At 44.7% G+C, this 26,933-nt stretch overlaps 2 protein-coding genes across 6 annotated transcripts in view; both read left to right on the top strand.

Annotated features, from left to right (window-relative positions):
* The first annotated feature begins 1,062 nt into the window (after positions 1 to 1,062).
* On the top strand, positions 1,063 to 9,335 carry LOC107076295 (mucin-2-like). The gene is made up of 5 exons (XM_069191685.1): positions 1,063 to 1,175; positions 6,462 to 6,532; positions 6,756 to 6,801; positions 7,276 to 9,126; positions 9,314 to 9,335. Exons 2-5 carry the CDS (start codon positions 6,493 to 6,495, stop codon positions 9,333 to 9,335), a joined length of 1,959 nt encoding a protein of 652 aa, XP_069047786.1. The 5' UTR covers positions 1,063 to 1,175; positions 6,462 to 6,492.
* LOC102696942 (mucin-17-like) overlaps positions 9,288 to 26,933 on the top strand; it is a 36,631-nt gene continuing 18,985 nt past the window's right edge. For all 5 annotated transcript variants that reach the window (XM_069191475.1, XM_069191477.1, XM_069191476.1 and 2 more), the window contains exon 1: positions 9,288 to 26,199. In XM_069191475.1, the coding sequence (XP_069047576.1) occupies positions 9,389 to 26,199 (16,811 nt within the window). In that variant the 5' untranslated portion in view covers positions 9,288 to 9,388. The remainder of the gene's footprint in view (positions 26,200 to 26,933) is intronic.

Below are 26,933 nucleotides of genomic sequence, written 5' to 3'. Positions count from 1 at the left end.
AATGGACTGGGGTCCTTTCCAATCTATCCTGGTATCTCGCCTTTCACGGCATACGGTAGGGTCCAGCTTCCCCTGTTACCCTGGACTGGATAAAGAGGTCAGAAAATGGCCAATGAATGAATGTGATGTGTGGAGTAGCCAGAGATATTCATATTAAAGGGCACCTGTAGCTAAACCTGTAATTCTAACAGAGGGAGAGAATGGCTAATGTACTTGTAAGGCGGATATGTCATTTAAAAGTACACAAACAACAATAACCTGAAAGAACCGTACATTGAATGACGGGTATGTTCTTTGAAGAATTTGACATTGTCTTGGCTGTACAAAACACAAACGCCTTGGGCAAGGCTATATAAAGATACAAGGATATACAAATAGCAGGTGTTTTCAAAAACACATCTAATTATATTATAAAACAAGCAGCATTAAAACGTACCTTTAACAGCAAAACGCTAAACTCCCTCATTTACAGATTTAGAAGTTTAAAGGGCAAGAAAATCCATAAGCCTACCTCTTTTCCAGAAGTGTCACCAGGTGAGGGATGGTGTTTAGGCTTTAATAACATAATCTACTGTATAATAATTATAATAGTTAAAAAGATTAAATAAATAGTAATTAATGTAGTCATTCCGAGATATAATTAAAATGTACAGAATAACCCCCTGATTGCTCATGCGAATACATCTCTTCTGTTCTCCAGTTCTTTTTAAGCACGCCAGAACTTGTGTCTGAAAACAACAAAATAAATAAATATACATGTATACATTTGGAATTTTCAAAGGTTAAACAAAATATATTTCAGCAGAAACAGTAAAACGCCTGTTCGGGTTTTCAATCGTTTGTTTTATTGCCTCATCTACAAACTTTGGTGTGCATCAAAACCTTTTCCTAAAATTCAGGCTTTTCACTATAATATTTAGCAATGTAGACTGTAAGGAATTACAGTATGCAATGACGCCATCAGCTAATGGCAACGTACGTTGTTTGACGTCACCATTCCACTTATAATTGCACCTACTGCCCGACCTTTTCCAGAACAGCTCAGTCCGTTAATCTGTGCGACGTGTAGATATTGATCGAGTTAAGGGATACAAACGAACAGGTATCCAGCGTATTGAAAGACAGTTCACAGCAGCACTTTAGGTGTGCCAAAACAAGACGACAGACAGAACAAGGTAAGAGATGATTTGCTTTTGTGAAGTTGATTTGCTTTTTTTCTGCCGTGATTTTGTACACAATAAATAACTCCACAGAACTTTGTGTTTTGTAGTTGTTGCGTTGACTAACTCGATGATATTTAAAAGTTTTGAGATGGTAGCAGTATGGTATTAATGGATTAGTTAATATTCATGTATTTGGTTAGTTAATCCCCGAGATGTGTGCTTATTTTTTTAAGATTATATTGGAATCAGAAGCATGTACTGTAGATAACGAAACAAGATAATGAGCCAAAGAATAACAGCGCTACAGTCGTGATGCTAACTCGCTTTCAATTTGTAACTAATTGATCGAATTAACTGTTTCTTGAAGTAAACCAGGGTATCTGCTTCAATTTCAGGGCTGTTCCACACTCCCACAACCCTTTGTGTAAAGAAATTCCTCCTGTTGTCAATCTTAAATTCGCTTCCACAAAGTGTCCACTTAAGTCCTCCGATTTGTGTTGCACTGATGATTTTCTAGGAATCAGATGGTTTGACATTGTCAGATTTTAATTACTTGGATCGGGTCCCCTCGCAGTATTCCTGGTTCGACACTAAAGAATATGTATTTGTAACTTGTGTGTTCTAGTCTCATAATTGTCTGTGTATATTCAGTTGAATTCACTTGTGTATCTGTGAGCGTTGTTCTTTATAAAATGTTTGACTCTTATTCTCACGGCTTTGCCGCAGTGCTGAGCTGAAAGGCGCTTTTTCCCTTTTACAGGGGCAGTACAGTTGCAAGTTTCAGACGTTACAGATGGTGCATATAAGAAGGAATTAAAAAGCATTAATGAAATGACTGTGAGAGATTTTTTGTTTCTAGTTCCGAGTTTCTAGTTTAAGGAGAACTCTTTTTAATCGATGGGATTTCAGTCGTGTTACGCTGACAGCCACAATCTAAAAAAGGTGTAAAACACCAAAAGGTATAGAAAATCAGCAAATTTCTGTAAAACATGAAACAACAAGCAAAGCAGTGATACCGGTGATTTGCCTTGGCTGAAAAACGTCTGACAGACTGTGCCGTCGGTACCCCTGTGTTTGTTATTGCTTCTTGGCAGCGCCTTTTGGGCGTTTACTGAGGTTCAGATAATTGTTTTTATTAGTAAATAGCGTTTTTTTTCAGAACATTCTGAACACACTTTTTAAAATCGAATTCAGAAAATTGCAGCCTGACTGTCCTCCACGAAGTGCTTGCTTTTCTGTTCAGACTTGGCAGAAGCCTAACTAGCTTTGATAAAGACGGGCTATTACTACTAGCCAGGGTGCTGTTGCTCAGGGATAGAAACCGTACATTAGCTTGGGATAGTTACAATCCAGTACTTACTGTACATTTACTATGTTCATTACACGGCGACTCCTGCTTCGCCACAGCCAGCAGAAGTTCATTGCTGTATAAAGAGGTGTCACCCCTCATACAGGGGAGATGGGCGCAAGAATTCGCGTTACCTGTTCTTAAGGTATCGATATAAAAGCAACAGGGATAGCCGATAACACTGTGGGCTGTGAGCCCCATAAACATTCATACTGTACGCCGAGTGTCAGCCACTCTGCAAACCGCTAGCAGAGCCAGGAGATCACGGGATATTCGCCGGATGGTGTAATTCGCAAGCTCCCGCCGACTCACACCTTTTAAACGCCTCACCTACAGTATGCTTTGTTGCCTTTTTTCAGCTTTTCATAGAAGGTACTCTTTTTTTTTGGCAACTCGCGGTTGATTCATACAGTAATCTGCCTAGACTTGGCAGCAGCCTAACTAGTTGAACTTGTTAGAGCCCACGTAAGACTTTCAGAAAGCAGACAAGAGAGGACAAACATCACGCACATTAAAAAAAAGTAGTTTCATTCCTTGGATCTTCGCATTTTTCGATAGTTCACGAACGAGATAATACAACAGGAAGACTAAATCGAGAACCCCCAAATCTAAGGAATCTGGTAGCTTTTTCTTACATTTATTTTAACTTCGAAAGCGGAAAGTAAGAATGGAGGACCCTCTGATAGTGGAAAACAAATGCGATTGGAAAGACGCTGTCAATGATAAGGTGCTTGAAGCAGAGCTCATGGCTCCAAGGTCCTGTGTTTGATTCTAGCTCAGGCTGACCGTCCTGTGGGCTTCGCATGTTCTCCCTGTATTTTAGGTCGTTCTCCCGGGAGCTCCTCTGTGCTCCCACACAGTAAACAGTAAGCACATGCAGGGCAGGGTTGATCGGCTGTCCTAAATTGCCCCTCTTCCCTCAGGAGTTTTTAAGATTTCGTTCTGTAAGGTGGTGGTAAAAAGATAAGATATAACTTTATTATCCATCCAAAACGGTGAAAATGTGTTTTTTTTTTTTGGTATCACCATACATACTGTAACTACAAACAAAAAACACTCGACATACAGTACAATACACATGAGTAAAAGCAAACAACGGTCATAGACATGCAACAGAACGCACAGTTTACACAGATCTTTCTGTCCATATCAAGCTACCATTACACTAATCTGATTGTAGCTCCATGCAGTGAAAAGTCACTTTATTGCGTTCAATATTAGGGGACAACATTAGGGGAGAAGGTTTTCTTGTATCTAATTTTCTTGGTCAAAGGCATACTGTACGCCTCTCAGAAGGTAGTGGTTGAAAATGGGAATGAAGAAGGTGGGAAGAGTCGTCAAATGTGAAGTTCAGCTTTCTTTAAAACTGCATTATAATGCAACTGTCCAATATTTTACTAGCAATATCAACAATTCAGGCCAATTTCCCTTTACTCTAATGACAACGCTAATACTATAGCTCTCAGAACAACAAACAACAAAATGAGCACGTTGGACAGAACGGCGTACTCTCATTAGTGTTTTGATGACCAAACGATTTTATTGAGCTGAAAAGGTACAGTATTGTATGTTTCATTAAGGACTACTGTAAGGCACACTGAAATGAGTATACTGTTTGTCAAAGACATGAGCAAAACTTCTATTTTTCACCACAACTGTGACAAGCATACAGTATTTAGCATTCCTAGTATTTCGTTTAACCAATGAAGACAACATTCAGATTTAAAAAAAGATTGATTATATCGCAAGTTTGTTTATTTGCATTCAGATATTCACTTTGTCGGACTCTATGGATGTAATTCCGGCTCAGAATTCAGTCCAGTTTTAATAACTGTGTACCATTACCATTAGACCAGGCGCGCGGTTCTGGCGCAGGGTAACCACGCAGGCGGTAAAAACTTAACGGCTGAACACACAGTTCTCCGTGCACCTTCTGACCCTAAGTCGGGCGTAAAACGTGATACTTTCTTTACTCCGTGTTACCGTCATTACTGTTTCCTACAAATAGGGTAAGGTGACCTATCTCCAAATTTCATCAGCCTTTACTGGCTTGGCCTCGTCTTTTTCCAGCTCAATCCTAAACGCTTCCCGAAATGCGCAGCGGTTTACTGGCGCTGAATAATGTACTGTATAATGAACATACGGTGGAAGTTTTAGATCTACTTAAATGCTTTCTGCGCTATTAAGTTAAACGATTTGCGTTATCGTACTGTATATACAGTAGTTGAACGTTTCTGTGTCCACTGTTTTCTAGGGAACTACTTATCACTGGTATAGCTATTACTTTACCTTAAAAGCTTACAGAGTAAACTGATACGTAACGAGACACTGCAGGAGCTGCACAATATTTTGCTATATCCTTATTAATATTTCAATTAATAGGCGTATTTTATGTTTTCATCATTGTAATATCATAGCAGAGTTATGCATCTTCCTAATTGATGCCTATAATTGTTTATTGATCAGACACAGTTAAGACATAAATTGCGCTTGATTTCCGGTTGAATGGCTCACCGTATGGTAATGTCAGCAATTAAAAATATTTACTGGTGCTAAACCTGAAGCAATTGTAAGAAGCTATTCTGTTCAGTATTGAAGCCTCTTGACTCAAGATTACAGTCACGGTTGTTTTCGAGTTTAATACACTAACAGGCTTATTAATGCTGTATATAAGCTTGACATATTTGTGCAACATGATTAGGACCTCAAGAAAATAAGAAACTCGTTAGAGAAAAATAATCAAGGTTCAATGTCATAAATAATTTTAATGTTACTGCGTTTCTGAAAATGTGTGATACCATACTTTCAGTGTGGGTCTAACACAATTCAATCATAAAACAATAGGCAAAAATACTGGGATTTCCTAAATACTGAACAAATTGTTGTATTTGTGTCTGTTCACAAGCTGTCTGAACAACACACCCTCCTCATTGCATTAATACATTTCAAGAGAGTGGAGTTTATTCAGTTGACAACTATTTAACTTTTTTTCTTCTGTATTGTTTCTATGATATCATAGCTAATGTTTGTATACCTTGTCAGTAGCTTTGTAGCTCTGGTATCTTTATGTCCAAATGCAGCATAATGAGCTTTCATGATTACTTGTACTTTTTTGTATTTATGTAATTCAGTACAGCGGAGATCAATCAATGCCTGAATGCGTATGGGAATTCATTCAAATTATTTCCAACACTAAAGCTTTTTTAGAGTGAGTGTGTCATGTAGTCTCCCTCCAAGATCAAAGATGTGCTTGAGTCTCTCATGGCCTCACGATCCAAAAAGTCTTATTTGAACTCTTTGTTCAGACATTGTCACAATTATTTCCAGCTCAGTGTGTGGAAACATCCAACCCCATCTCCAGTTGTTCATTTCTTAAATGCATTATTTGGCAATTATTTCTTTTCTCATTTCGTTGAACACCTATTTTGTAATATTGTGCAGGTGTAATGTTCCACTTAAATTGTGAGGCTTCCTGACCTGCTCTATACCAGTGACAGATAGATCAAACTCAGGGCTAGGAGTGTTACTGACGAACAAGTGCCTGGTCTGTCAAGTCACTTAGCCAGAAAAACAATGACAGGGAAGAGACATCAACAGGGGGCAGTCAAAACCTAGCTGAATGTTACTGAGAAAATGCATGAGGGGAAATATCACCAGAATAAAATCATCCCGACATGCAAGGAAAAAGAAATGCAAAGCGCCTTTGAAAACAGTATTTTGGGTAATATTCTCAGGGTTTTAGCCTTGCAGGTGTTTTCTTTTCCCCGTGTTTGTAGTCCTTCATCCCCTCAATGAATAAACTCAACTCTACTGCCCACTCTGTTCATACTCAGATGAGCGTATAATGAAGAGCACTTGAGTGAATTTGCTTAACCTCAGGAAAGTGTCCATGTGTGCAATGTCCAGGTAAGTGCATGCTGACCCCACATTCTCTCCTTGTTTCCAATCAGAAGGTGAGCACCTTCTGCAAGAAGTTGGAGAATGAAACCAAGGGAAGCAACAGGCCTGTTTCTCCTAGTTGGTATGTACCCATTTTTTGACTATATGTATATCACTCTCAATATTCTTGGTTTTGAAAGGCACTCCTCTAGTCTTGTAAACACAGAAATGATCCTCATTATGTACAGGAGATATCAACCCTTTGACATCAACAATTATTGTAGGGCTGTAATATTGTTGTAGAAGGTAATGAAACTCTTGCCTGTCAGGTACTCTGTATTTGTCCTTTATCTTCTTTCCTGCAGCCTGTGTCTGCTGGCAGATCACTGGGACTGAGGGTGCAAACACAACGTAAGTCAACAGCTTTGTTCCTGAGATTCCTCTGTGTGGTGTGATTTGGTCAGCATCTATTCTAGTAAGGCACAATGCCTTGGGACAACATTGTGTTTCACATGTCACATCTAAGTTCAAGAGATGAAGAGGGCATAGACAATCCATACTAACGAGACAATGTATAGTGTGCTACAACTTAGAACATTACCTCCTCTCATTTATATCTTATACTGTGAAAATTCACAATTGAAAATACAATTCAAGATCTTTACTACACTGTTCAAAAGTAATCATATGGGGAGTATTTTGTATATACAAAGCAAACAATGTTTGCATATTGATGTATGTTGCTACTTTGTTTTACATTATAGTTTGATTATTGTTAAAAATTCTAGATAATCATGCTCTGTCTCCAGACATTCAAACGGCCACAATGCAATACAATGTAAAAACATGAAAAATCACAGATGATCTGTTTTTCTTCCAATTCAGGACAATATCTCAACAGACAAATGAGTCTGCAACAGAAAGCACAATGGAACCAACTACACCTGAATCCACCACCACAACAGCTACACCACCGACCACAGCCACAACTGCCCCCATTACAACAACACCTTCTCCATCAACTACAACTCTACCAACAACAACCACTCCTGTCTCTACCTCTACAATTCTCCCACCTACCATAACTACAACTGAATCCACCCCTGAATCCACCACTTCATCAACAATGTCCCCAACAACCACTACTACAATACCTACAACAACAACTAACACACCAACTACAACTGAATCAACAACAACCACACCTCTATCCACCACCACTACAACGACCCCACCAACTACAACTACAATTGAACCAACAACAACCACACCTCTACCCACCACAACAACTAATCCACCAACTACAACTGAATCAACAACAACCACATCTCTGTCCACCACAACAACCCCACCACCTACAGCTACAACTGAACCAACAACAACCACACCTCTGACCACCACGACAAACCCACCAACTACAACTACAAGCGCACCAACAACAACCACACCTCTGACTACCACGACTAACCCACCAACTACAACTACAACTGCACCAACAACAACCATGCCTCTATCCACCACCACTACAACAACCCCACCAACTACAACTACACCTGACCCAACAACCACGCTTGAATCCACCACCACTACAACGACCCCACCAACTACAACTACAACTGTGCCAACAACAACCACACCTCTACCCACCACAACATCTAACCCACCAACTACAACTGAACAAACAACCACACCTGAATCCACCACCACTACAAAGACCTCACCAACTACAACTGAGCCAACGACAACCACACCTCTACCCACCACGTCTAACCCACCAACAACAACTACACTAGAAACAACAACCACAACTGAATCCACCACCACTACAACGACCCCACAAACTACAACTACACCTGAACCAACAACCACACCTGAATCAACCACCACTACAACGACACCACCAACTACAACTACAACTGAGCCAACAACAACCACATCTCTACCCACCACGTCTAACCCACCAACTACAACTACAACTGCACCAACAACAACCACACCTCTATCCACCACCACTACAACAACCCCACCAACTACAACTAAACCTGAACTAACAACAAAACCTGAATCCACCACCACTACAACGACCTTAGCAACTACAACTACAACTGAGCCAACAACAACCACACCTCTACCCACCACCACGACTAACCCACCAACTACAACTACAACTGCACCAACAACAACCACACCTCTATCCACCACCACAACAACCCCACCAACTACAACTATACCTGAACCAACAACCACACCTGATTCCACCACCACTACAACGACCCCACCAACTACAACTACAACTGAACCAACAACCACACCTGAATCCACCACCACTACAACGACCCCACCAACTACAACTACAACTGAACCAACAACCACACCTGAATCCACCACCACTACAACGACCCCACCAACTACAACTACAACCGAGCCAACAACAACCACACCTCTACCCACCACAACGTCTACCCCACTAACTACAACTACAACTGAACGAACAACCACACCTGAACCCACCACCACCACAACGACCCCACCAACTACAACTACAACTGAACCAACAACAACCACACCTCTGACCACAACGACTAACCCACCAACTACAACTACAACTAAACCATCAACCACACCTGAATCCACCACCACTACAACGACCCCACCAACTACAACTACAACTGAACCAACAACCACACCTGAATCCACCACCACTACAACAACCCCACCAACTACATCTACAGTTGAGCCAACAACAACACCTCTGAGAACCACAACATCTAACCCACCAACTACAACTACAACTGAACCAACAACCACACCTGAATCCACCACCACTACAACGACCCCACCAACTACAACTACAACTGAACCAACAACCACACCTGAATCCACCACCACTACAACAACCCCACCAACTACATCTACAACTGAGCCAACAACAACCACACCTCTGACAACCACATCTAACCCACCAACTACAACTACAACTGAACCAACAACCACTACAATGACCCCACCAACTACAACTACAACTGAGCCAACAACAACCACATCTCTACCCACCACGTCTAACCCACCAACAACAACTACACTAGAAACAACAACCACAACTGAATCCACCACCACTACAACGACCCCACAAACTACAACTACACCTGAACCAACAACCACACCTGAATCAACCACCACTACAACGACCCCACCAACTACAACTACAACTGAAATAACAACCACACCAGAATCCACCACCACTACAACGACCCCACCAACTACAACTACAACTGAACCAACAACCACTACAACGACCCCACCAGCTACAACTACAACTGAACAAACAACCACACCTGAATCCACCACAACATCTACTCCACCAACTACAACTACAACTGGACCAACAACCACACCTGAATCCACCACCACTACAACGACCCCACCAACTACAACTACAACTGAACCAACAACCACACCTGAATCCACCACCACTACAACGATCCCACCAACTACAACTACAACTGAACAAACAACCACACCTGAATCCACCACCTCTACAACAACCCCACCAACTACATCTACAACTGAGCCAACAACAACCACACTTCTGACAACCACAACGTCTAAACCACCAACTACAACTACAACTGAACCAACAACCACACCTGAATCCACCACCACTACAACGATCCCACCAACTACAACTACAACTGAACCAACAACCACACCTGAATCCACCACCACTACAACGACCCCACCAACTACAACTACAACCGAGCCAACAACAACCACACCTCTACCCACCACAACGTCTACCCCACTAACTACAACTACAACTGAACGAACAACCACACCTGAACCCACCACCACCACAACGACCCCACCAACTACAACTACAACTGAACCAACAACAACCACACCTCTGACCACAACGACTAACCCACCAACTACAACTACAACTAAACCATCAACCACACCTGAATCCACCACCACTTCAACAACCCCACTAACTACATCTACAGCTGAGCCAACAACAACACCTCTGACAACCACAACGTCTAACCCATCAACTACAACTACAACTGAACCAACAACCACACCTGAATCCACCACCACTACAACGACCCCACCAACTACAACTACAACTGAGCCAACAACAACCACGCCTCTGACAACCACGTCTAACCCACCAACTACAACTACAACTGAACCAACAACCACACCAGAATCCACCACCACTACAACGACCCCACCAACTACAACTACAACTGAACCAACAACCACTACAACGACCCCACCAACTACAACTACAACCGGGCCAACAACAACCACACCTCTACCCACCACAACGTCTACCCCACTAACTACAACTACAACTGAACCAACAACCACTACAACGACCCCACCAACTACAACTACAACTGAACCAAAAACCACTACAACGACCCCACCAACTACAACTACAACTGAACCAACAACCACACCAAAATCCACCACCACTACAACGACCCCACCAACTACAACTACAACTGAACCAACAACCACTACAACGACCCCTCCAACTACAACTACAACTGAACCAACAACCACACCAGAATCCACCACCACTACAACGACCCCACCAGCTACAACTACAACTGAACAAACAACCGCACCTGAATCCACCACCTCTACAACAACCCCACCAACTACATCTACAACTGAAATAACAACCACACCTCTACCCACCACAACGTCTACTCCACCAACTACAACTACAACTGGACCAACAACCACACCTGAATCCACCACCACTACAACAACCCCACCAACTACAACTACAACTGAAATAACAACCACACCTCTACCCACCACAACGTCTACTCCACCAACTACAACTACAACTGGACCAACAACCACACCTGAATCCACCACCACTACAACGACCCCACCAACTACAACTACAACTGAACCAACAACCACTACAACGACCCCACCAACTACAACTACAACTGAACCAACAACAACCACACCTCTACCCACCACGTCTACCCCACCATCTACAACTACAACTGAACCAACAACAACCACACCTGAATCCACCACCACAACGACCCCACCAACTACAACTACAACTGAACCAACAACAACCACACCTCTGACCACAACGACTAACCCACCAACTACAACTACAACTGAACCAACAACCACACCTGAATCCACCACCACTACAACGACCCCACCAACTACAACTACAACTGAGCCAACAACAACCACACCTCTGACAACCACGTCTAACCCACCAACTACAACTACAACTGAACCAACAACCACACCTGAATCCACCACCACTACAACGACCCCACCAACTACAACTACAACTGAACCAACAACCACACCTGAATCCACCACCACTACAACGATCCCACCAACTACAACTACAACTGAACAAACAACCACACCTGAATCCACCACCTCTAGAACAACCCCACCAACTACATCTACAACTGAGCCAACAACAACCACACCTCTGACAACCACAACGTCTAAACCACCAACTACAACTACAACTGAACCAACAACCACACCTGAATCCACCACCACTACAACGACCCCACCAACAACAACTACAACCGAGCCAACAACAACCACACCTCTACCCACCACAACGTCTACCCCACTAACTACAACTACAACTGAACGAACAACCACACCTGAACCCACCACCACAACGACCCCACCAACTACAACTACAACTGAACCAACAACCACACCTGAATCCACCACCACTACAACAACCCCACTAACTACATCTACAGCTGAGCCAACAACAACACCTCTGACAACCACAACGTCTAACCCATCAACTACAACTACAACTGAACCAACAACCACACCTGAATCCACCACCACTACAACGACCCCACCAACTACAACTACAACTGAGCCAACAACAACCACACCTCTGACAACCACGTCTAACCCACCAACTACAACTACAACTGAACCAACAACCACACCAGAATCCACCACCACTACAACGACCCCACCAACTACAACTACAACTGAACCAACAACCACTACAACGACCCCACCAACTACAACTACAACCGAGCCAACAACAACCACACCTTTACCCACCACAACGTCTACCCCACTAACTACAACTACAACTGAACGAACAACCACACCTGAACCCACCACCACCACAACGACCCCACCAACTACAACTACAACTGAACCAACAACCACACCTGAATCCACCACCACTACAACAACCCCACTAACTACATCTACAGCTGAGCCAACAACAACACCTCTGACAACCACAACGTCTAACCCATCAACTACAACTACAACTGAACCAACAACCACACCTGAATCCACCACCACTACAACGACCCCACCAACTACAACTACAACTGAGCCAACAACAACCACACCTCTGAAAACCACGTCTAACCCACCAACTACAACTACAACTGAACCAACAACCACACCAGAATCCACCACCACTACAACGACCCCACCAACTACAACTACAACTGAACCAACAACCACTACAACGACCCCACCAACTACAACTACAACTGAACCAACAACCACACCAAAATCCACCACCACTACAACGACCCCACCAACTACAACTACAACTGAACCAACAACCACTACAACGACCCCACCAACTACAACTACAACTGAACCAACAACCACACCAGAATCCACCACCACTACAACGACCCCATCAACTACAACTACAACTGAACCAACAACCACTTCAACGACCCCACCAACTACAACTACAACTGAACCAACAACCACACCAAAATCCACCACCACTACAACGACCCCACCAACTACAACTACAACTGAACCAACAACCACTACAACGACCCCACCAACTACAACTACAACTGAACCAACAACCACACCAGAATCCACCACCACTACAACGACCCCACCAGCTACAACTACAACTGAACAAACAACCGCACCTGAATCCACCACCTCTACAACAACTCCACCAACTACATCTACAACTGAAATAACAACCACACCTCTACCCACCACAACGTCTACTCCACCAACTACAACTACAACTGGACCAACAACCACACCTGAATCCACCACCACTACAAAGACCCCACCAACTACAACTACAACTGAACCAACAACCACTACAACGACCCCACCAACTACAACTTCAACTGAACCAACAACAACCACACCTCTACCCACCACGTCTACCCCACCATCTACAACTACAACTGAACCAACAACAACCACACCTGAATCCACCACCACAACGACCCCACCAACTACAACTACAACTGAACCAACAACAACCACACCTCTGACCACAACGACTAACCCACCAACTACAACTACAACTGAACCAACAACCACACCTGAATCCACCACCACTACAACGACCCCACCAACTACAACTACAACTGAACCAACAACCACACCTGAATCCACCACCACTACAATGATCCCACCAACTACATCTACAACTGAGCCAACAACAACCACACCTCTGACAACCACAACGTCTAAACCACCAACTACAACTACAACTGAACCAACAACCACACCTGAATCCACCACCACTACAACGACCCTACCAATTACAACTACAACCGAGCCAACAACAACCACACCTCTACCCACCACAACGTCTACCCCACTAACTACAACTACAACTGAACGAACAACCACACCTGAACCCACCACGTCTACCCCACCATCTACAACTACAACTGAACCAACAACAACCACACCTGAATCCACCACCACAACGACCCCACCAACTACAACTACAACTGAACCAACAACAACCACACCTCTGACCACAACGACTAACCCACCAACTACAACTACAACTGAACCAACAACCACACCTGAATCCACCACCACTACAACGACCCCACCAACTACAACTACAACTGAACAAACAACCACACCTGAATCCACCACCTCTACAACAACCCCACCAACTACATCTACAACTGAGCCAACAACAACCACACCTCTGACAACCACAACGTCTAAACCACCAACTACAACTACAACTGAACCAACAACCACACCTGAATCCACCACCACTACAACGACCCTACCAACTACAACTACAACCGAGCCAACAACAACCACACCTCTACCCACCACAACGTCTACCCCACTAACTACAACTACAACTGAACGAACAACCACACCTGAACCCACCACCACCACAACGACCCCACCAACTACAACTAAACCATCAACCACACCTGAATCCACCACCACTACAACAACCCCACTAACTACATCTACAGCTGAGCCAACAACAACACCTCTGACAACCACAACGTCTAAACCACCAACTACAACTACAACTGAACCCACAACCACACCTGAATCCACCACCACTACAACGACCCTACCAACTACAACTACAACCGAGCCAACAACAACCACATCTCTACCCACCACAACGTCTACCCCACTAACTACAACTACAACTGAACGAACAACCACACCTGAACCCACCACCACCACAACGACCCCACCAACTACAACTAAACCATCAACCACACCTGAATCCACCACCTCTACAACAACCCCACCAACTACATCTACAACTGAAATAACAACCACACCTCTACCCACCACAACGTCTACTCCACCAACTACAACTACAACTGGACCAACAACCACACCTGAATCCACCACCACTACAACCACCCCACCAACTACAACTACAACTGAACCAACAACCACTACAACGACCCCACCAACTACAACTTCAACTGAACCAACAACAACCACACCTCTACCCACCACGTCTACCCCACCATCTACAACTACAACTGAGCCAACAACAACCACACCTGAATCCACCACCACAACGACCCCACCAACTACAACTACAACTGAACCAACAACAACCACACCTCTGACCACAACGATTAACCCACCAACTACAACTACAACTGAACCAACAACCACACCTGAATCCACCACCACTACAACGACCCCACCAACTACAACTACAACTGAACCAACAACCACACCTGAATCCACCACCACTACAACGATCCCACCAACTACAACTACAACTGAACAAACAACCACACCTGAATCCACCACCTCTACAACAACCCCACCAACTACATCTACAACTGAGCCAACAACAACCACACCTCTGACAACCACAACATCTAAACCACCAACTACAACTACAACTGAACCAACAACCACACCTGAATCCACCACCACTACAACGACCCTACCAACTACAACTACAACCGAGCCAACAACAACCACACCTCTACCCACCACAACGTCTACCCCACTAACTACAACTACAACTGAACGAACAACCACATCTGAACCCACCACCACCACAACGACCCCACCAACTACAACTAAACCATCAACCACACCTGAATCCACCACCACTACAACAACCCCATCAACTACAACTACAACTGAACCAACAACCACACCTGAATCCACCACCACTACAACGACCCCACCAACTACAACTACAACTGAGCCAACAACAACCACACCTCTGAAAACCACGTCTAACCCACCAACTACAACTACAACTGAACCAACAACCACACCAGAATCCACCACCACTACAACGACCCCACCAACTACAACTACAACTGAACCAACAACCACTACAACGACCCCACCAACTACAACTACAACTGAACCAACCACACCAAAATCCACCACCACTACAACGACCCCACCAACTACAACTACAACTGAACCAACAACCACTACAACGACCCCACCAACTACAACTAAACCATCAACCACACCTGAATCCACCACCACTACAACAACCCCATCAACGACAACTACAACTGAACCAACAACCACACCTGAATCCACCACCACTACAACGACCCCACCAACTACAACTACAACTGAACCAACAACCACTACAACGACCCCACCAACTACAACTACAACTGAACCAACAACCACACCAAAATCCACCACCACTACAACGACCCCACCAACTACAACTACAACTGAACCAACAACCACTACAACGACCCCACCAACTACAACTACAACTGAACCAACAACCACACCAAAATCCACCACCACTACAACGACCCCACCAGCTACAACTACAACTGAACAAACAACCACTACAACGACCCCACCAACTACAACTACAACTGAACCAACAACAACCACACCTCTACCCACCACGTCTACCCCACCATCTACAACTACAACTGAACCAACAACAACCACACCTGAATCCACCACCACAACGACCCCACCAACTACAACTACAACTGAACCAACAACAACCACACCTCTGACCACAACGACTAACCCACCAACTACAACTACAACTGAACCAACAACCACACCTGAATCCACCACCACTACAACGACCCCACCAACTACAACTACAACTGAACAAACAACCACACCTGAATCCACCACCTCTACAACAACCCCACCAACTACATCTACAACTGAGCCAACAACAACCACACCTCTGACAACCACAACGTCTAAACCACCAACTACAACTACAACTGAACCAACAACCACACCTGAATCCACCACCACTACAACGACCCTACCAACTACAACTACAACCGAGCCAACAACAACCACACCTCTACCCACCACAACGTCTACCCCACTAACTACAACTACAACTGAACGAACAACCACACCTGAACCCACCACCACCACAACGACCCCACCAACTACAACTAAACCATCAACCACACCTGAATCCACCACCACTACAACAACCCCACTAACTACATCTACAGCTGAGCCAACAACAACACCTCTGACAACCACAACGTCTAAACCACCAACTACAACTACAACTGAACCCACAACCACACCTGAATCCACCACCACTACAACGACCCTACCAACTACAACTACAACCGAGCCAACAACAACCACATCTCTACCCACCACAACGTCTACCCCACTAACTACAACTACAACTGAACGAACAACCACACCTGAACCCACCACCACCACAACGACCCCACCAACTACAACTAAACCATCAACCACACCTGAATCCACCACCTCTACAACAACCCCACCAACTACATCTACAACTGAAATAACAACCACACCTCTACCCACCACAACGTCTACTCCACCAACTACAACTACAACTGGACCAACAACCACACCTGAATCCACCACCACTACAACCACCCCACCAACTACAACTACAACTGAACCAACAACCACTACAACGACCCCACCAACTACAACTTCAACTGAACCAACAACAACCACACCTCTACCCACCACGTCTACCCCACCATCTACAACTACAACTGAGCCAACAACAACCACACCTGAATCCACCACCACAACGACCCCACCAACTACAACTACAACTGAACCAACAACAACCACACCTCTGACCACAACGATTAACCCACCAACTACAACTACAACTGAACCAACAACCACACCTGAATCCACCACCACTACAACGACCCCACCAACTACAACTACAACTGAACCAACAACCACACCTGAATCCACCACCACTACAACGATCCCACCAACTACAACTACAACTGAACAAACAACCACACCTGAATCCACCACCTCTACAACAACCCCACCAACTACATCTACAACTGAGCCAACAACAACCACACCTCTGACAACCACAACATCTAAACCACCAACTACAACTACAACTGAACCAACAACCACACCTGAATCCACCACCACTACAACGACCCTACCAACTACAACTACAACCGAGCCAACAACAACCACACCTCTACCCACCACAACGTCTACCCCACTAACTACAACTACAACTGAACGAACAACCACATCTGAACCCACCACCACCACAACGACCCCACCAACTACAACTAAACCATCAACCACACCTGAATCCACCACCACTACAACAACCCCATCAACTACAACTACAACTGAACCAACAACCACACCTGAATCCACCACCACTACAACGACCCCACCAACTACAACTACAACTGAGCCAACAACAACCACACCTCTGAAAACCACGTCTAACCCACCAACTACAACTACAACTGAACCAACAACCACACCAGAATCCACCACCACTACAACGACCCCACCAACTACAACTACAACTGAACCAACAACCACTACAACGACCCCACCAACTACAACTACAACTGAACCAACCACACCAAAATCCACCACCACTACAACGACCCCACCAACTACAACTACAACTGAACCAACAACCACTACAACGACCCCACCAACTACAACTAAACCATCAACCACACCTGAATCCACCACCACTACAACAACCCCATCAACGACAACTACAACTGAACCAACAACCACACCTGAATCCACCACCACTACAACGACCCCACCAACTACAACTACAACTGAACCAACAACCACTACAACGACCCCACCAACTACAACTACAACTGAACCAACAACCACACCAAAATCCACCACCACTACAACGACCCCACCAACTACAACTACAACTGAACCAACAACCACTACAACGACCCCACCAACTACAACTACAACTGAACCAACAACCACACCAGAATCCACCACCACTACAACGACCCCACCAGCTACAACTACAACTGAACAAACAACCACTACAACGACCCCACCAACTACAACTACAACTGAACCAACAACAACCACACCTCTACCCACCACGTCTACCCCACCATCTACAACTACAACTGAACCAACAACAACCACACCTGAATCCACCACCACAACGACCCCACCAACTACAACTACAACTGAACCAACAACAACCACACCTCTGACCACAACGACTAACCCACCAACTACAACTACAACTGAACCAACAACCACACCTGAATCCACCACCACTACAACGACCCCACCAACTACAATTACAACTGAGCCAACAACAACCACACCTCTGACAACCACGTCTACCCCACTAACTACAACTACAACTGAACGAACAACCACACCTGAACCCACCACCACCACAACGACAACACCAACTACAACTACAACTGAACCAACAACAACCACACCTCTGACCCCAACGACTAACCCACCAACTACAACTAAACCATCAACCACACCTGAATCCACCACCACTACAACAACCCCACTAACTACATCTACAGCTGAGCCAACAACAACACCTCTGACAACCACAACGTCTAACCCATCAACTACAACTACAACTGAACCAACAACCACACCTGAATCCACCACCACTACAACGACCCCACCAACTACAACTACAACTGAGCCAACAACAACCACACCTCTGAAAACCACGTCTAACCCACCAACTACAACTACAACTGAACCAACAACCACACCAGAATCCACCACCACTACAACGACCCCACCAACTACAACTACAACTGAACCAACAACCACTACAACGACCCCACCAACTACAACTACAACTGAACCAACAACCACACCAAAATCCACCACCACTACAACGACCCCACCAACTACAACTACAACTGAACCAACAACCACACCAGAATCCACCACCACTACAACGACCCCACCAGCTACAACTACAACTGAACAAACAACCACTACAACGACCCCACCAACTACAACTACAACTGAACCAACAACAACCACACCTCTACCCACCACGTCTACCCCACCATCTACAACTACAACTAAACCAATAACAACCACACCTGAATCCACCACCACAACGACCCCACCAACTACAACTACAACTGAACCAACAACAACCAGACCTCTGACCACAACGACTAACCCACCAACTACAACTACAACTGAACCAACAACCACACCTGAATCCACCACCACTACAACGACCCCACCAACTACAATTACAACTGAGCCAACAACAACCACACCTCTGACAACCACGTCTAACCCACCAACTACAACTACAACTGAACCAACAACCACACCAGAATCCACCACCACTACAACGACCCCACCAACTACAACTACAACTGAACCAACAACCACTACAACGACCCCACCAACTACAACTACAACTGAACCAACAACCACACCAAAATCCACCACCACTACAATGACCCCACCAACTACAACTACAACCGAACCAACAACCACTACAATGACCCCACCAACTACAACTACAACTGAACCAACAACCACACCAGAATCCACCACCACTACAACGACCCCACCAACTACATCTACAACTGAAATAACAACCACACCTCTACCCACCACAACGTCTACTCCACCAACTACAACTACAACTGGACCAACAACCACACCTGAATCCACCACCACTACAACGACCCCACCAACTACAACTACAACCGAGCCAACAACAACCACACCTCTACCCACCACAACGTCTACTCCACCAACTACAACTACAACTGAACCAACAACCACACCTGAATCCACCACCACTACAACGACCCCACCAACTACAACTACAACCGAACTAACAACAACCACACCTCTGCCCACCACAACGTCTACTCCACCAACTACAACTACAACTGAACCAACAACCACACCAGAATCCACCACCACTACAACGACCCCACCAACTACAACTACAACTGAACCAACAACCACTACAACGACCCCACCAACTACAACTACAACTACAACTACAACTGAACCAACAACCACACCTGAATCCACCACCACCACAACAACCCCAACAACTACATCTACAACTGAGCCAACAACAACCACACCTCTGACCACCACAACGTCTAACCCACCACCTACAACTACAACTGGACAAACAACCACATCTGAATCCACCACCACTACAACGACCCCACCAACTACAACTACAACTGAACCAACAACAACCACACCTCTACCCACCACGTCTAGCCCACCAACTACAACTACAACTGAACCGACAACCACACCTGAATCCACCACCACTACAAGGACCTCACCAACTACATCGACAACTGAACCAACAACCACACCTGAATCCACCACCACTACAACGACCCCACCAACTACAACTACAACTCAACAAACAACCACATCTGAATCCACCACCACTACAACGACCCCACCAACTACAACTACAACTGAACCAACAACAACCACACCTCTACCCACCACGTCTAACCCACCAACTACAACTACAACTGAACCGACAACCACACCTGAATCCACCACCACTACAAGGACCTCACCAACTACATCGACAACTGAACCAACAACCACACCTGAATCCACCACCACTACAACAACCCCACCAACTACATCTACAACTGAGCCAACATCATCCACACCTCTGACAACCACAACATCTAACCCACCAACTACAACTACAATTGAACTAACAACCACTACATCGACCCAACCAACTACAACTACAACTGAACCAACAACCACACCTGAATCCACCACCACTACATCAACCCCACTAACTACATCTACAACTGAGCCAACAACTACCACACCTCTGACAACCACATCTACTCCACCAACTACAACTACAACTGAACCAACAACCACACTTGAATCCACCACCACTACAACGACCCCACCAACTACAACTACAACTGAGCCAACAACAACCACATCTCTACCCACCACGACTAACCCACCAACTACAACTACACCAACAACAACCACACCTCTATCCACCACCACAACAACCCCACCAACTACAACTACAACTGAACCAACAACCACACCTGAATCCACCACCACTACAACGATCCCACCAACTACAACTACAACTGAACAAACAACCACACCTGAATCCACCACCTCTACAACAACCCCACCAACTACATCTACAACTGAGCCAACAACAACCACACCTCTGACAACCACAACGTCTAAACCACCAACTACAACCACAACTGAACCAACAACCACACCTGAATCCACCACCACTACAACAACCCCACCAACTACATCTACAACTGAGCCGACAACTACCACACCTCTGACAACCACAACGTCTAACCCACCAACTACAACTACAACTGAACCAACAACCACACCTCTGACCACCTCAACGACTAACCCACCAACTACAACTACATCTAAACCATCAACCACACCTGAATCCACCACCACTACAACAACCCCACTAAAAACATCTACAACTGAGCCAACAACAACCACACCTCTGACAACCACGTTTAACCCACCAACTACAACTACAACTGAACCAACAACCACACCTGAATCCACCACCACTACAACGACCCCACCATCTACAACTACAACTGAACCAACAACCACACCTGAATCTATCACCACTACAACGACCCCACCAACTACAACAACAGAACCAACAACCACACCTGAATCCACCACCACTACAACAACCCCACCAACTACATCTACAACTGAGCCAACAACTACCACACCTCTGACAACCACAACGTCTAACCCACCAACTACAACTACAACTGAACCAACAACAACACCTGAATCCACCACCACTACAATGACCACACCAACTACAACTACAACTGAGCCAGCAAAGACCACACCTTTGACCGCCACAACATCTAACCCACTAACTACAACTACAACTGAACCAACAACCACACCTCTGACCACCTCAACGACTAACCCACCAACTACAACTACATCTAAACCATCAACCACACCTGAATCCACCACCACTACAACAACCCCACTAAAAACATCTACAACTGAGCCAACAACAACCACACCTCTGACAACCACAACGTCTAACCCACCAACTACAACTACAACTGAACCAACAACCACACCTGAATCCACCACCACTACAACGACCCCACCAACTACAAGTGAACAAACAACCACACCTGAATCCACCACCACTACAACGACCCCACCAACTACATCTACAACTGAGCCAACAACAACCACACCTCTGACAACCACAATGTCTAACCCACCAATTATAACTACAACTGTATCAACAACCACACCTCTACCCACCATGTCTAACCCACCAACTACAACTACAACTGGACCAACAATCACACCTGAATCCACCACCACTACAACGACCCCACCAACTACAACTACAACTGAACCAACAACCACACCTGAATCCACCACCACCACCACAACGACACCGCCAACTACAACTACAACTGAACCAACAACAACCACACCTCTGACCACAACGACTATCCCACCAACTGCAACTACAACTACACCATCAACCACACCTGAATCCACCACCACTACAACGACCTCACCAACTACAACTACTACTGAACCAACAACCACACCTGAATCTACCACCACTACAACGTCCCAACCAACTACAACTACAACTGAACCAACAGCCACACCTGAATCCACCACCACCAGAACGACCCCACCAACTACATCTACAACTGAGCCAACAACAACCACGCCTCTGACAATCACAACGTCTAACCCACCAACTACAACTACAACTGAACCAACAACAACACCTGAATCCACCACCACTACAACCACCCCACCAACTACAACTACAACTGAACGGACAGCCACACCTGAATCCACCACCACTACAACGACCTCACCAACTACAACTACTACTGAACCAACAACCACACCTGAATCTACCACCACTACAACGACCCCACCAACTACAACTACAACTGAACCAACAACCACACCTGAATCCACCACCACTACAACGACCCCACCAACTACAACTACAACTGCACCAACAACAACCACACCTCTGACCACCACAACGACTAACCCACCAACTACAAATACAACTAAACCATCAACCACGCCTGAATCCACCACCACTACAACGACCCCACCAACTACATCTACAACTGAGCCAACAACAACCACACCTCTGACAACCACAATGTCTAACCCACCAATTATAACTTCAACTGTACCAACAACCACACCTCTACCCACCATGTCTAACCCACCAACTACAACTACAACTGGACCAACAACCACACCTGAATCCACCACCACTACAATGACCCCACCAACTACAACTACAACTGGACCAACAACCACTCCTGAATCCACCACCACTACAATGACCCCACCAACTACAACTACAACTGAACCAACAACAACCACACCTCTGACCACCACAACGACTATCCCACCAACTGCAACTACAACTACACCATCAAGCACACCTGAATCCACCACCACTACAACAACCTCACCAACTACATCTACAACTGAGCCAACAACAACCACACCTCTGACAACCAGAACGTTTAACCCTCCAACTACAAATACAACTGAACCAACAACCACACCTGAATCCACCACCACTACAACGACCCCACCAACTACAACAACAGAACCAACAACCACACCTGAATCCACCACCACTACAATGACCCCACCAACTACAACTAGAACTGAACCAACAACCACACCTGAATCCACCACAACAACTAACCCACCATCTACAACTAACCTACCTACTACAACTGAACCAACATCAAACACAGCTTTGTCCACCACCACTACAACAACCCCACCAACTACAACTACAAGTGAACCAACAACCACACCTCTGTCCACCACAACAACCCCACCAACTACATCTACAACTGAACCAACAACAGCCACACCTCTACCCACCACAACATCTAATCCACCAACTACAACTACAACTGAATCAACAACCACCACATCTCTTTTCACCACATCTAACCCACCAACTACAGCTACAACTGAACCAACAACAACCACACCTCTGTCCACCACAACGTCTAACCCAACAACAACCACACCTGTCCCTACAACTACAAGTGCCCCACCATCCACAACTACAGCCGTACCAGCAACAACCACACTTGTATCCATCAACACTACCCAGGCAACCACAAGTACAACTGTACAAACAACCACAACTGTCCCCATCAGAACAAGTTCTTCATCAACAACAATTGTACCATCAACAACCATCCCTGTGTCTACCTCTACAACAACTACCCTACCACCTACAACTACAATTGTTCCAGCAAGAAACACACCTGAGTCCACCACCACAACAACATCTACCCCACGAACCACGACTACAACTGTCCCCACCACTACAACAACTCCACCAACTGCAAGTACCACTGTGCCAACAACAATCACACCTTCCGCCATCACAATATCTCCCTCAACAAATCCAACTATACCAACAACATTCACACTTGTCCTTACAACTACAACTAACCCACCAACCACAAATTCAACTGTACCAACAATAACCACACCTGAATCCACCACCACAAAAACTACCCCACTAATTACTACTACAATTGTACTGACAACAACCACACCTGTATCCACTACATCAGTAACTAGCTCACCAACCACAACTACAACAACAACCACACCTGAATCCACCACCACAGCAACAACTGTACTAACAAAATCCACCCCTGAATCCACCACCATATCAACAACTAGATTACCAACCACAAGTACAACTGTACCAACAGAAGGCACCTCTGAAACCACCACCCCATCAACAACTTCCCCACCAACCAAAACTACCACTTTTCCATTAAAAACCACACCTGTCCCCACAAGTGAAACAACTACCCCACCCACAACAATCACAACTATTCCCATCACTACAACAACCACTCCTTCTACTACCACTGTGCAGACGCAAAAAACAACCCTAGCCTCTTCTGTAATACCTGTTTCAATTCCTGTAAAAGTCACTGACACAGTACCTAATGCTGTCACAACTATTTCACTTGCAACAAATTCTACAAGCATCATCTCCACTCCAGCTTCTTCTCCCACCTCTTCAAATTCATCCACATCAATCTTCACTACTCTTGCCACTGCTACAGTAACCAGTACTGCAGATCTCAACACCACAGTTAATTCCAGCAAAACGTAAGTAAAGGCTTGTGTGACATGATGTGATATATTTTACAGACAACTTTTCATTAAAAAAACACCTAAAATTATTCTTAAAAGCCAAAAGAATATAAGACAATCTACATGCCTTAAAGAACTTAATAACCAATAAACAGATCCAGGAATCTGTTTTAGATCCATTGTTCAATTACTGTAGGTTTTGTTATAGACAGCACATTATTCAAATTTGCAGATCAAGCTACTATATACCAAAAAGCACAGACATTAAAAAGGAAACAAAAACATGTATTAGTCAGATAATTGACAATTGAAGTTCTGCAATTCAACATCAGTGTGTGTGTGAATTTAATCATGACCTTGAGTTTCTATATGAACTTATATCATATTTTCTCATGTTTCCATGGGAGTTTATTCTGTGCCCTGCTTCCACATAGCATTCACAGACATTTAGAAGCCTTTTCAGTGGATGCTTTTGTTGGATGCAATTTGCTCATTCTTGCTGGTTTGTTCTCGGTATGGTAGGGGAGTGGTTTCATTCTCATTACAGCTAATATAAATAAATGAAAAAAGCGTGAAGACTTCCTCTCAAATATAACATTCTTTTATACAAGAAAACAAATGTTAATATTATTAAACAAATTAATTGAATACATTTTTTAATTTTGTGCAGAATTAAAAATGCGAAAAAACAGTTTCAGGTTCATCATTGTAAATATTTTCTGTTGTAATGTCATAATTTTATTCTACAT

Source organism: Lepisosteus oculatus, chromosome 6, assembly GCF_040954835.1.
Source record: "Lepisosteus oculatus isolate fLepOcu1 chromosome 6, fLepOcu1.hap2, whole genome shotgun sequence".
Classification (NCBI taxonomy): Eukaryota; Metazoa; Chordata; class Actinopteri; order Semionotiformes; family Lepisosteidae; genus Lepisosteus; species Lepisosteus oculatus.
This window is presented reverse-complemented; position numbering and strand designations above follow the sequence as displayed.